The sequence below is a fragment of the Austrofundulus limnaeus genome, unplaced genomic scaffold (genome assembly GCF_001266775.1).
Source record: "Austrofundulus limnaeus strain Quisiro unplaced genomic scaffold, Austrofundulus_limnaeus-1.0 Scaffold12, whole genome shotgun sequence".
Lineage (NCBI taxonomy): Eukaryota > Metazoa > Chordata > Actinopteri > Cyprinodontiformes > Rivulidae > Austrofundulus > Austrofundulus limnaeus.
In genome coordinates, this window is record NW_013952414.1 from 1,276,324 (window position 1) to 1,288,284 (window position 11,961).

The 11,961-nt window shown below is 38.4% G+C and overlaps 1 protein-coding gene across 3 annotated transcripts in view; it reads left to right on the forward strand.

Moving 5' to 3' along the window:
• LOC106513373 (xin actin-binding repeat-containing protein 1) overlaps positions 1–10,124 on the forward strand; it is a 13,166-nt gene extending 3,042 nt beyond the window's left edge. Inside the window, exons 7-10 of one of the 3 annotated variants that reach the window (XM_014002166.1) lie at positions 229–307; positions 2,894–3,039; positions 4,952–5,005; positions 5,407–10,124. In XM_014002166.1, coding sequence (XP_013857620.1) covers positions 229–307; positions 2,894–3,039; positions 4,952–5,005; positions 5,407–9,792 — 4,665 coding nt within the window. In that variant the 3' untranslated portion in view covers positions 9,793–10,124. Of the gene's footprint in view, positions 1–228; positions 308–1,275; positions 1,653–2,893; positions 3,040–4,951; positions 5,006–5,406 lie in introns of those variants that run through there. The other 2 variants (XM_014002168.1, XM_014002169.1) reach the window with 2 other exon arrangements.
• Positions 10,125–11,961: the final 1,837 nt, after the last annotated feature.

Genomic DNA, 11,961 nt, shown 5'->3' on the forward strand with positions numbered 1-11,961 from the left:
ATATGTGTGTGTGTACACGACCTGTAGGCGATATTTACAGTTACACAAACCTCCTGGGGAGTTTTCATGGCACCAGAGTATATCAGTAAATATGAAGGAATATTTATGCATTTTGAGAAACCTCCCACTGAATTTATCAGAGGAATTATCAATTTAAATAAAAAAATGTCAAAGGCTAATTTCAGATTTTCATATTGCTCACTGATGATTTGTTATTTTTCTCTCCAGGTGGTGAATCAGACCCAACTGGAGAAGAGGAAAACAATAGCTGGTATTGATTTTGAGAAAATAGCCGCATCTGAAGCTGGTGAGTTGTGTGAGGATAGCAGGTGGAAAAACCCAGGGCGCAGGCAAAAGTCCAAAAAAGGCAAAAAAGGTTATTTATTTAACAAAAGAAGGCTGGCAGGGCAGCTCTAAAACTTACAGAAATCTCACAAGAACTCGAGGACAACCACACAGGCTGGGGATAACAGCACAATGAACCGACAAAACACTGATGACAAGACTCAGAATAGAAAGCAAACAAATTAAGAGACAATGGGAAACACCTGGRGAGACACAAGGGGAAACAGGTCAGTGTAGGCGGGGCTGGAGACAAGACAGCAGGGAAGAGATACACAGGGGAACAGAGAAACACTAGAAAATTAAAGCAAAAAACACAGACCGTGACAAGTTGCAAACTAAAAAAATATCTAACTTCCCAGATCAGCAATGTTCATCAAAAGTAAGTTGTGTCTGTAAATGAATGACCAACTCTGATGTAATAAATCTGTAAAATGCACAAATGTTTGAATAGATCAGCAGGATTCTGGTTCAGACGTCAGATTTTGATGAAGGAATGAAAATAAACAAAAAAAATCTCAGCAACAACTTATAAAAGGTAAACATRTACAAATGGATGCAAAAAGAGACACATTCAGGTCGAACTCCAGTTGATAAGGACAATAAATACAACAATGCACCAAGCCCCTGATCCAGGTAATAAGGAAACTGGTTCTGGCCTCGTTCCCTAAAGCCAAACTCTAAAAACATTTCCTGTGAACCAGTTTAGATTTAAAGGGAACAGACCTATCAAACTAGAATGAACTGCTTTGAAAGCTGGAGGTGGGGCGGGATGTGAAGCACCTTGTTTGGATAGAAGAGACAGCCTCAAAACGAGTTGATCTGAGACACACCTCAGAAAAGGGGCGGGGCTTGTTGAGTTACAATAAGGAGGAATTCAGATCAAATCGTTGCAGTTCGACTTTATATAGACCCCAAGGATTTAAATGTGAAAAAGAAGGATTCAAAGTAATCATATGTCTCCTTTAAATAAATAAATGAACASTCCCATTCAGTTTAAAGCTGTAGATGTTATTTGTAGTAAATCTAAGAACCAACATTGTGACTTAGCTGTGATTGACTCAGCCTGGTGTGGCCCAGTGGGTCACTTCAGAGCAGGACAGAAATAGCTGTCACACTATAAGTCCTGAAAAAAGCACCAGGGGGGGTTAAAAGGGTCAGCTGTGTCCGAGGCAGAGGAGACAGAGAGAAAACACTCAGGAGAGAGGAAGAAGCTTTTTTTTTTTAAAGGAAACGCACCAAAAGGAAAATTTACTAATTTTACCCAGATTTTCCAGAAACTGAGGCTTTGAGGAATCAGGAAGTCTTCTGTGAGTAGAGATTTGGATTTTGACTGAAAATTGTTCACACATAGCCGTAAAACAGACAAATATTAGGCTTTGTGCACATCACGCAATTAACGGTAAAAACTAACATATCATTCCAACATTTAACACAACTAAAAAGGCTTTAAAATGAGATAAAACAGCATGTTTTGTTCTTATTTTCTTATTTTTAATCATGTATTTTATTTTCTGCATGATTTCATTTGGTCAACGTCTCAGAATATTATTTTCTTACCTTTTCCCCCTAGTTTARCTTAATAATGCTATATAAATGTTATAATACAATTAATTACCCTTTTGTTTAAATTAAATAGATTTGGATTAATTAATCTTTTGAGCTTCTTAGACTGATGTTTTTAGTCTGTGACTCCATTTTAGCATATAATTAAAAYGGTCTGTTTCTTTAAATTACAGTAAGTTCATTAAATGACAGATTTAAACGATTATCTCTAACATTGTAAATATTGTGGCCTATTCAAATTGCTTAATGGTACAATAATTATCTCATCTTCCAGTCACTCAAGAAATTATTAATTATGGCTGATTAAATAAATATTTAGCTGGTGAAAATGATATCAAATCAAACGTGGTCTTAGCAGGATTAAAAAAAGATGGTGACTCAAACATTTTAACCCTCCCAGCTGTTTGACTCATCTCTAAAGCTGAATGAACTCATATTTTTAAATTCTCTTGGATGTGAAATTTCAGTTTTGCAGCCAAGTTGTGTTAACTAATAATTGCATTACTGATGTTTTTCATTCAGTTTTCAAACTGTCATTRAAATAAGTTAAATCAACAAACAGGCAAAAACACATTTTATAGTGTAAAAATCTTTTTATTTTATTTTCYTAACACTGATTTACAACCATGACTGCACTTTTACAAACGTTTTAGACGCATGTTTACTTTGCGCCGCTCTACACTCAGTCAGCTGCAGTTTTCAGTGACTCGCCTGTTGGCTAACTCTCAGTATGTGTGTCAGCGGAGTCAGGTGTCTTTCCTGCTTCACCACAAGTCGACATTTATAACTCAGCCCCATGACAGCTGTTTAATATCAGCTCAGGAAGTGCTGTCACTAATTACTTATAAACACCGAGCGTTGGTTTCAACACAATTCACTCAGCAGTGGGTTACTACGTCATTCAACCTTTAGTTTCTTCTTCTGCTGTAACAAAGTGCAGTGAGTGTGTTACACGTTGGGGTTTGTGTGTCTGATGTTTCTGCAGATGAAAGACGGAGGACAATCTCAGACTTTAGAGACAGCTCTTTCAACCAAACCAAGGAGATCCTGTCTGTGTCGGTCAAAGCCATGTCTGCGCTCTATATGTCCAAAGTGACAACTCAGGACTCCACAWGGGGCATTTCAAAGATGGTAAACGTTCATTTTATGATTATTTCAAAAGACAATAAAATCACTAAACAAAAATTTTGGTTATATAAAGTTAATATAGATAATTTTACTTCTCATTTTTTAAAAACCCAAAAAATTATTAGAACATATTTAAACATTTACTCACAGTAAACCAGCTAATTAAACTTGGACAGTGAAGTGGATACAGTGCTGTCCAGAAGTCTTGAATCTTTCCTCCTATTTTTAGATTTTATGTCAATAAGGCTACGTTCACACTGCAGGCAAATCCGACCCAAATCCGATTTTTTTGACCCATCTGACTCATATCCGATTTTTTTGACCCATCTGACTCATATCCGATTTTTTTTTATGACAGTCTGAACGAGACAAATCCGAGTTTTTCAAATCCGACCCAGGCCGTTTCAATATGTGGTTTTAAATCGGATGTACAGTATATCTGATGTTTTCAAAGTGACTGCAGTGTGAACGCTCATGTCACATTCATCTGACTTTTTCATCAGTGAGGAGGGGCTGAAGGATCGAAAAGACACTAACCTGAAGTCTCGCTGTTTAAATCTGTAGCTCCGTGTGTTTACAGCTCCAAAACACAAGTCCAGTTACTTCATCTTTTTACTTTTCATTTTCCACGTAGATAGTATGATAATAACGATGTCCAGCCTGGGTCGCGGAGAGTATCGATCCTAAAGTTAGCTACTCATTCGATACTTTTTTCCAGCTCATAGTTTCGTTTTAAAAAAAAGCTTCACTGGAGCATCCCGGTCAGAGGCAGCTTCAGATATAAACACTGAAGTAAAGAAGCAGGTCAGATAATTATTTAATCATCTCTAATTAAACAACAACTTCCGATTCGATGCGCAAAATGTAGCATCCATGCTAGCTCTGTAAACAAACAAGCCGGCTAATGAGACGTCACGTCTTTTACTGCGCATGYGTGTCACATCAGTGCTGTGTAGCGTTCACACAGGGGTCTGATGCAGGTCACATTTAMARTGTAATGTGAACGTTCACACAAAAAGATCGGATTTTTTCAAAAAATCAGAACTGAGCATTAAGACCTGCAGTGTGAATGTAGAATAAGACAGAGGACGGAGCATTTCAGGCTGAAGCTCCTAAATTTTGGAATTTTTAAAAAGCAGCTTAAAACTTACCTTTTTAAACAGGCTTTCAACAGGTTTGTATGAGTTTTTTATGTTGTCTTATTTATGTTTTTATCATTTATAAATGYATTTTTATATGCTCTGTTGTGGTTTATTGTGAAGTTTTATTGTGAAGCACTTTGTGGCTACTTGACTGCGAAAGGTGCTATACAAATAAAGTTACTAAATTCTCTACTTTCCATGTTTTAAGTGGCTCATGAAGTGCCTTAACAAACAAACAACAATAACAAAGATCCTCTGAAAATGGTCGGGCTTTGGCTTAAAAATGTATGAAAGAGCAGCCGAAGTCCAAAGAGAAACTTAAAAAAAGCCTTTAGAATGCACATAAAATTTCTGTATTAAGATTCAAATTGTTGTGATTTCAGACATGACATGTCAGTACATTTCTTGGAAAACAGTTCCAATATGTTTTAAAATAAAGTAACAATAAAACATCAAATGGTTTTATATGTAACCACTTTAAACTCCATAAATATAATCTCAAACGGTTCACATAGCCAACATGAGAAAGCCACAATATTGCAATATAAATGTAAAAATTGTAAAACTCCAAGTCAAAACTCAAAAYGTAATGCAGCATATTATTGCTGCTACTAACCCATTAAATGTTAATATGCAGTATAACAATAATTATACTGTAATTCATAAATTATTCCCTATGAAAGTCTTGAAGCCTGACCAGTTTATGTGACTTTATGACTTGTTTATGTAACATCAACCTAATTATGTTTGTTTATTTTTGTTTGTTTTCCCAGATTCAGGAGCAAGAACAGCCACGTGAAGTTGAGAAACAAGCTAAACTCACCAAGGTAAAGCAGAGTATCATCAGATGGTTTGCATGATGGTGTGGTTGGTGAAACTGACCTGTGCACATTTGATTTTGGTTGCTATAATGACCTCTACCCCAGAGTTGTGTTTCACTGTGTCATTAACTATGTGGCTGCTTTGTTCTGACAACTCTGTTTTTTCTGAAATGCTTTTCATTCATTTACTCTACATTTAACCAAATTTGCGGCTGTGTTTGTGGTTGCATTAGCTCGCRACTTCTGGAGTTACCTAACCTATTYACGCCTGGCCTGGACAAACAGGATCTGTGTGGTAACATGACTCACTCGTGTGTCTGCCARCTCTGGAGCATGGTTTCTCACTGGCTGCTCAATTCCTGTTGGAAAAAGTTGAAATAGTAAGAACAGTACTTTGTTCTTCTAAGATGGAAGATTCCCAGAAGAAGACGGACGACCCTCCTCCACTTCAACCAGAGAGATGTGAAATGGGACTGGAAGATACTGTTGGAGAACAGTCGCAACAATCTCAAGTTTCCAAACAAATGTTGTACCAACAAAGACAGAAAACTGAGCTGAGAAGGCTCCTGAAGCACACTCACCCAGAGCTGAAGACGCTGGAGGATGTTATGGATGAGGAGTTTGCTGAGGTTTTGAACTCGGAAAGGGCGGCAGCTGATGATACGACCGGATACGAGGGAGAGGTTTTTTCAAGACGCTTGATATTTGAGAGCCGTGGCTCTAGTAGCAATATGTCACCTTACACCTCGAAGAGCCATATGGCAGAGGGAGCAGTGGGAAGATGTGATTGTAGTAAAACATTGACTGTTTCTGACCAGTCTAAGGCAGAAGCTCTTGTTCCTGATATCATAGAGGATGATGATTCTCTGGATTTAAGGACAGATTTTAACAAACAGCCTGAAGAAGAGATGATAAGAGTGGACGTTAAAGCCACTAGAAATATATTTGAGAGTCAGTGCAAGCCAAATTCAGATACGATTCAGGAGACAGTTTCTAATGAGAGAAAAACAGTCCAACAACACAAAAATGCAAACCCAGATTTGAAAGAACAGGAGCCATGCGGTGAAAGAACTGACGTTTCTGGCAAAGAAGATTTTCATGGTGATGAACCCCCCTTTGATGATGACTTCACAAGCTCAGATTCAGAAAGTCACAGTGAAATAATAAAAACAAGTGCGTCTCTTTTCCAAAATAACCCTTTCATTTCAACAAACATCGAGGGAGAGAATTCCTCTGGGCACACATCAAAACCTCCAAATGAAGCAGGTGCAGCAGGGGAGGACTATCTGCCTGCCAACGTAAAGAACAGAACCCACCTGTTTGAGTCAATGCCGTTTGACAAAATCAGGCATCAGAACAGGGATGAAGTTGAGACGATGATGGAAAGCATTAAAGAAACGTTGAGTTTCCTCTATCAAGTGAAATCCATTCAGTCAGATGGGGCCATTATTGAAGTGAACGACACAATGATTGCTAAAAAGGCTAAATTCACAATATCAGAGAGCGGACCCGAGATAAAATATGACGAAGTGGCTGAAGGTGGCGCACAAAACCTCATCCTCCAGTTGCTTCCGCGAGTAAACTTAAAACCTCAGATCACTTACCTAAAGGAGGACAGTAAAGGGTCCATGGAGGCTACCGTTGTGGACGTTCTGGTTCACCATCGACAGGTGAATCCGATGAAAAACGCTGAATTAAAAACTGCCAATGTGGTTCAGCTTGTTGAAGATATCCTCAATCAAGACAACTCTCTGAGGAAAGGAGTGATCATTCAACAAAATGTCAACAACTGTGCCGAAGTCAGTGTTTATTCCCTCTACAAGTACCTTGACAGTGAAGAAGTGAAGAGTTACAGCCCAGCACATTTTAAGGAATCAGAGTTTATGACTAATACAGATGATGAAACAGGGACGTGTTACACAGCATCAACTATAAGGAGCCCTCAAGAAACCACAGAAGACCAAACCTCAGAGTCAATCAAGCCGAGTGTGAGGGTAAATGTGAAACTCTTCACAAGCTGTATTGAAAAGGGTGACTTGGAGTATTTAAAAACTCTCCAGGACGATGAACCAGAAGCTCAAAAGAATGAAGTTTCTCAAAACCAAGCAGTCGTGGGACAGAATGACGAAGCTCTGACTGAAGAAGATAACTCTGAGTATGTTCCAATGAATGTAAAGAGACTTAAAAGCCTGTTCTCTGAAGATAAAAGTCCCAATTCTACCAGTATTTCTAATACATCATTCAGAAAAGGCCAGTCCTCTACAGAATGCAACACTGAGCCATTCTACCACCAACAACCTAACAATACCCTCAGGAAGAGTGGAGGTCAAAAGGCCAAAGAAAACGTACCACATAATGATGACAAGGTTCACCAAGCTGAACTGGCAGAAGTATTACATGRCACTGATGACATTTCTGACCTCCAAACTGCAATCCAAAACCTCCAAAAAGCCACCAAAGAGGCCAAAATGTTTTATCACTCACTGCAAGACACACAAAAAATTTTTCCCGAAGAATCAACAGAAAAACTCACTGATACTAAAGCAGTAAACAGATTATCTCAAAATGTGGACCCRCAAGAAAAAACATGCATTGAAATTAGTTTGACTAAAAATCCATTGGTTTCAGATGTTACCTCAGGACATGAATTTGTCTGGAAACACCAAAATGCAGGAAGGTGTTCTGAAGACATCACTCCAGAAAAAGAAAAGACCGCTGAGACTCGCAGCGAGAGTCGAGATCTCGCTGAAATAGTTCAAAACCAACACATTCAAACTGATGTCGSCTGTGGGAACAGTTCTGAAAAGTCACCAGCGCCAGAAGAAGAGGAAGTTGATTTACAGGGTAAAATTCAAGCAGCTTTGGATTCCTTGGAAAAGTCCAACATAAATGTGACAAGAGGAGATTTTAAGGCAGCTATGATTTACCGAAACTCCTCCAAAGCTCATCAAAGAACGTCACAAAGTTATGAAACTCCAAATGCTAAAGAGCTTTTCCCAGTGGCAGAACTGGAATCAACCAAAGTACCACCAAAGCAAGAAGTGACTGGAACAATGCAGAAACCCACTTCTGGTGTTGTCTCACAGAAAACCATACGACCCACTGGTCCAAAGCCTCCTCTTCTACCTAAACCTGAACATTTGAAGGGAAAACAAGGATGTGATGGGAYAAAGAATCCAGAGACAACCCAAAGTGGTACTACAGATCCACAAGAATCATCCACAACTGAAAAGAAGCAACATCTGTTTACATCGACCAATGAGTTAATCGACCAAAGCAATGGTAACAATACACATGTGTTGCAAAAAATTGAAGTGAAGGATCAATTTCAAGGTTCAGCCATGGCCATCGAAAATTCTGAAACAGATAAAAACATTGGGAACAAACAACTCAAAACAAGTGCCACGGGTAAGGAAAACATCCCACAGAACACCTCAGGAAAAGACGTGRCTGAAACTGATGAAAACCATATAGATTTTCAGGAAGCATGTCGAAAATTTGAAGGTGAAAAACCGGCTTCAGTTAAGACCGCCCCGGTGAAGCCAAAGAGACAAAAAGTTGCCCACTTTGACAACAAAGAGCAACAAAGAGACCTACCAGGAGGRAACTCCGGAGCTCCACCCGTTCTGTCACAAATGGATCCAAAACCAGTMCAAATGATGACTAATCTGTCATGTAACACCTGTGGAGTAGGTGCTGAGATGCCCAACAGCAGAGTGGAGATGAGGGAAAAGAAAGGGCGAGCCGAAACGGAGGATGAACGCCAACAGCGGCTGTCTGTGCACATGGATGGAATCGTGAGAGGGAACGAAACGGCAGCCATGGAAATTTTCGACAATCTGCGAAAGCAAGAGGAACTGCAGAAGATTCTCAGTCGAGTTGAGGAAATTGAACAGGATACAAGCAATGTTGATGTAAAGTCTCTAAGGAGAGTGTTTGAGAGTGTCCCTGACTGGGTTGTGAGCTCTGACAGAAARAAACCAAGAAGGGCCAGATCAGAAAATAATGAAAGGCCAGTGCAATCACCAGTGGATAGAACAGAAAGCAAGCCCTCGATGGAACACGTTTATGGAGATCTTGCACGAGCTAGTGAGGAAATAGTGAATCTAAAAGAGCAAACTTTAGCCAGACTTAAGGATATAGAGGATGCCATTATGAAGGCACTTTGTTCTGTGTCYACGCTGAAATCAGACTCAGACATCGCAGGTTTGTCGCATCTTTTCAAAGAGTCTTTAGGGAATGTGCAAGGACCTTGGTCTTCTGGCAACGCTGACAAAATTAGCACAAGCTCGAGCAAAATGAAATTACAGCAAAGCTTCACCCAAGGAAACACAAATATGCAAACGAGTCAACGTGCAAACACTGAAACATCCTCTGCGAAACAGAGTCCTGCACTCGTCTCTGTTCAGTCAGCAGCTAGCAAAACAGAGCTGCCTCTGGACGCTTCAGCCTGCCTGAGCTATGAGCCCAGTCCAAAGCTGGAGGAAAGATTTCGAACAACAAAGACCCTGACGTGCAACAGCCACGCTCAGAGTGAAAAAACAGAGCCCGGGAACTACGACGGGCAATCACACAGCCCGCAAAGTCGAGAGCTCAGTGTGCTGATGTTGCAAACTGATAGTGAAGCCATCATGGGATCAGAAACTGTCCCAGATAACGACGAGAGGACTGATGAGTTTGGTAACAAKGTTTACACATCCAGAACCTCCACAGTCCTTAATACTCAACCAGAAACTGCAACAAGTCCGACAACTACCAGTCCACCCACGTGTCGAGTCTCCACACATCCTTAGGTTCATAAAGAGACAAGGGTTTGATGTTTGTTTACATTATGAAGGTTTTTATGACATTGAGTTAGCTGGTTGTCCTTTCTCTCATAGACTTCTCTAAAGTTGTGCTTGATTTGCTTTTAAAAGTTTGTTACACTATTTCCATCCCCACAAAATGTATTTGTAATGAATTATTTTCCCAGAAAATACTTTTTTGTTTGTTTGTTTTTTTGTTTGAGCTGAGCTCAGTCTTGTTTTCCTCAGTTTCAACCAGCCAGTCGAGAGACGTGCTCAGCCTGTCAGAAGCCAGTTTATCAGATGGAGAAAATTGCAGCAGACAAATACATTTTCCACAAAACTTGCTTCCGCTGTAAAAAATGCATGAAAAAATTAAGGTGGGATATTAAAAAATTTCTTTTAAAAAATCACCCCCCAGTATTAATAAGTGATTCCKAATGAATGATTTCAAAACTTCTCCTGTTTCACATTAAGAAATTCAAAATCATTCATATGGTTACGTCATTTTAGGTAATTATTTTTATTTTATGTCTAACTAATTATCGGCCCAATAATGTTTGTTGCTTTAGATGTAAAACAAAACCTGCAGGTTCTTCTATTGTGACATGTTAAGCATGCATTAGTAAATGAAAATAAAAAGTAATGTTGTAAAACGTGGACAACTAACAAAACAATCACTTAAAGTTTTAATTAGCTGAAACCAAGAGTTTTTAACTTTAAGTAAAAAATAATTATGCATTGCTAAGATCAAAGGTACAGGAATGGAGTTTATGAAAGAAATTAAAGTTTGTGATTTGCCCTAAATTTGATGAACATGTACAATTTTTCATTCTTTTACGTAATGAAGTGACATTTTAATCTGGCTTAAGTTTTGCAGAAATCTGTTAATGTAGTTAAAGGTCAAAACAAAAGCATATATTTACGTACATATTTAACATAAAAAGTAAGTAAATGTGTGTTTTGGTAGATTATTTCTTTGTTGTAACAATGTTTCTTGATATCATTGGAAAGTCTGTTAATGTCCCTTTTAAATGGTGCCACATTTGTAAGGAACATGCATTTATTGCCAAAATTGTTACAACAAATAAATAATCTAACACTAATTTAGTTACTTTATATGCTAAGTATATACACACGCATATTGTATTGTTGTTACATATATTATTACTAAGACAACAATTTGGCCCTGTCATTTTATTTATTTATTTTTTCATTTTTTCCTCATTTTGTAACTTTTTTTAAACTTATGGAACTCATTCTATGCAGTTCATGTAAGCTTACAGTACAACCTGCAGCAGGGATGTCAAACTCTGCTGCACACCTGATTTACTGTAAATAATCAAACAGGCTTCTGTAGAACCCGATGCTGTTGGAGCAGAAACACATTGAAAACTTGCAGGATGGTGCGAACCACAACCCTGAAGTACAGTTTATAAAACCATGTGATTCTAAACATTTAAATGTTGTTTATACATGTCTTATTGTAGTGCTGATTTCATAAGAACTTAGAAGTGTTGTCAGATGTTTAAAATGTCTTTCTCTCTCATAACAATCACCACAACTCTCAGTCAAAGGATGTTTGGCATTTCCAGAAAGTTCACAACTTTCCATGTTTTATTAAACAATATTATAAATGTACACTGCCACTAATGCACACTGTTTACATATACAGCACATTAGAAAACAAGGGTCCACACATTTTATAAATCTGTTATGAGCAGTCAGTATCTTGCCTGCAGCAGATGCCAGTCAGAGTGATGACAGTTTTGGAGAATCAAGTAGAAATTTTCATGAAGGAGTTAAAATAATTCAAATTGAAGCCTATTCTTGAGCAGATTGCAGCTTCTATAACAACTTTAACCTCTAATAGTTCCATAATTAAGTTATGGAATTTTACATCACACTACTTTTGCATCATGTTTCTGCAGCAGTGTTCCAACACCATTAAACATGGGYATAAAAATAACCATCTGATGGAAAAGTGATGTGGTGTAAATATTAGCGACAGAACACAGACTTAAAGTACTAAGACATTTTTGAGGTTTGGGTTATTGGATTTGGTTTAGACCTGCTCTAAAACAGACACATTGGGCCTCATGCAAGAACATGTTCGTATTCTTATCCTAAATTTCTCTTACTTTTGTTCGTACAAAGGGTTCGTACGAACATGTCACG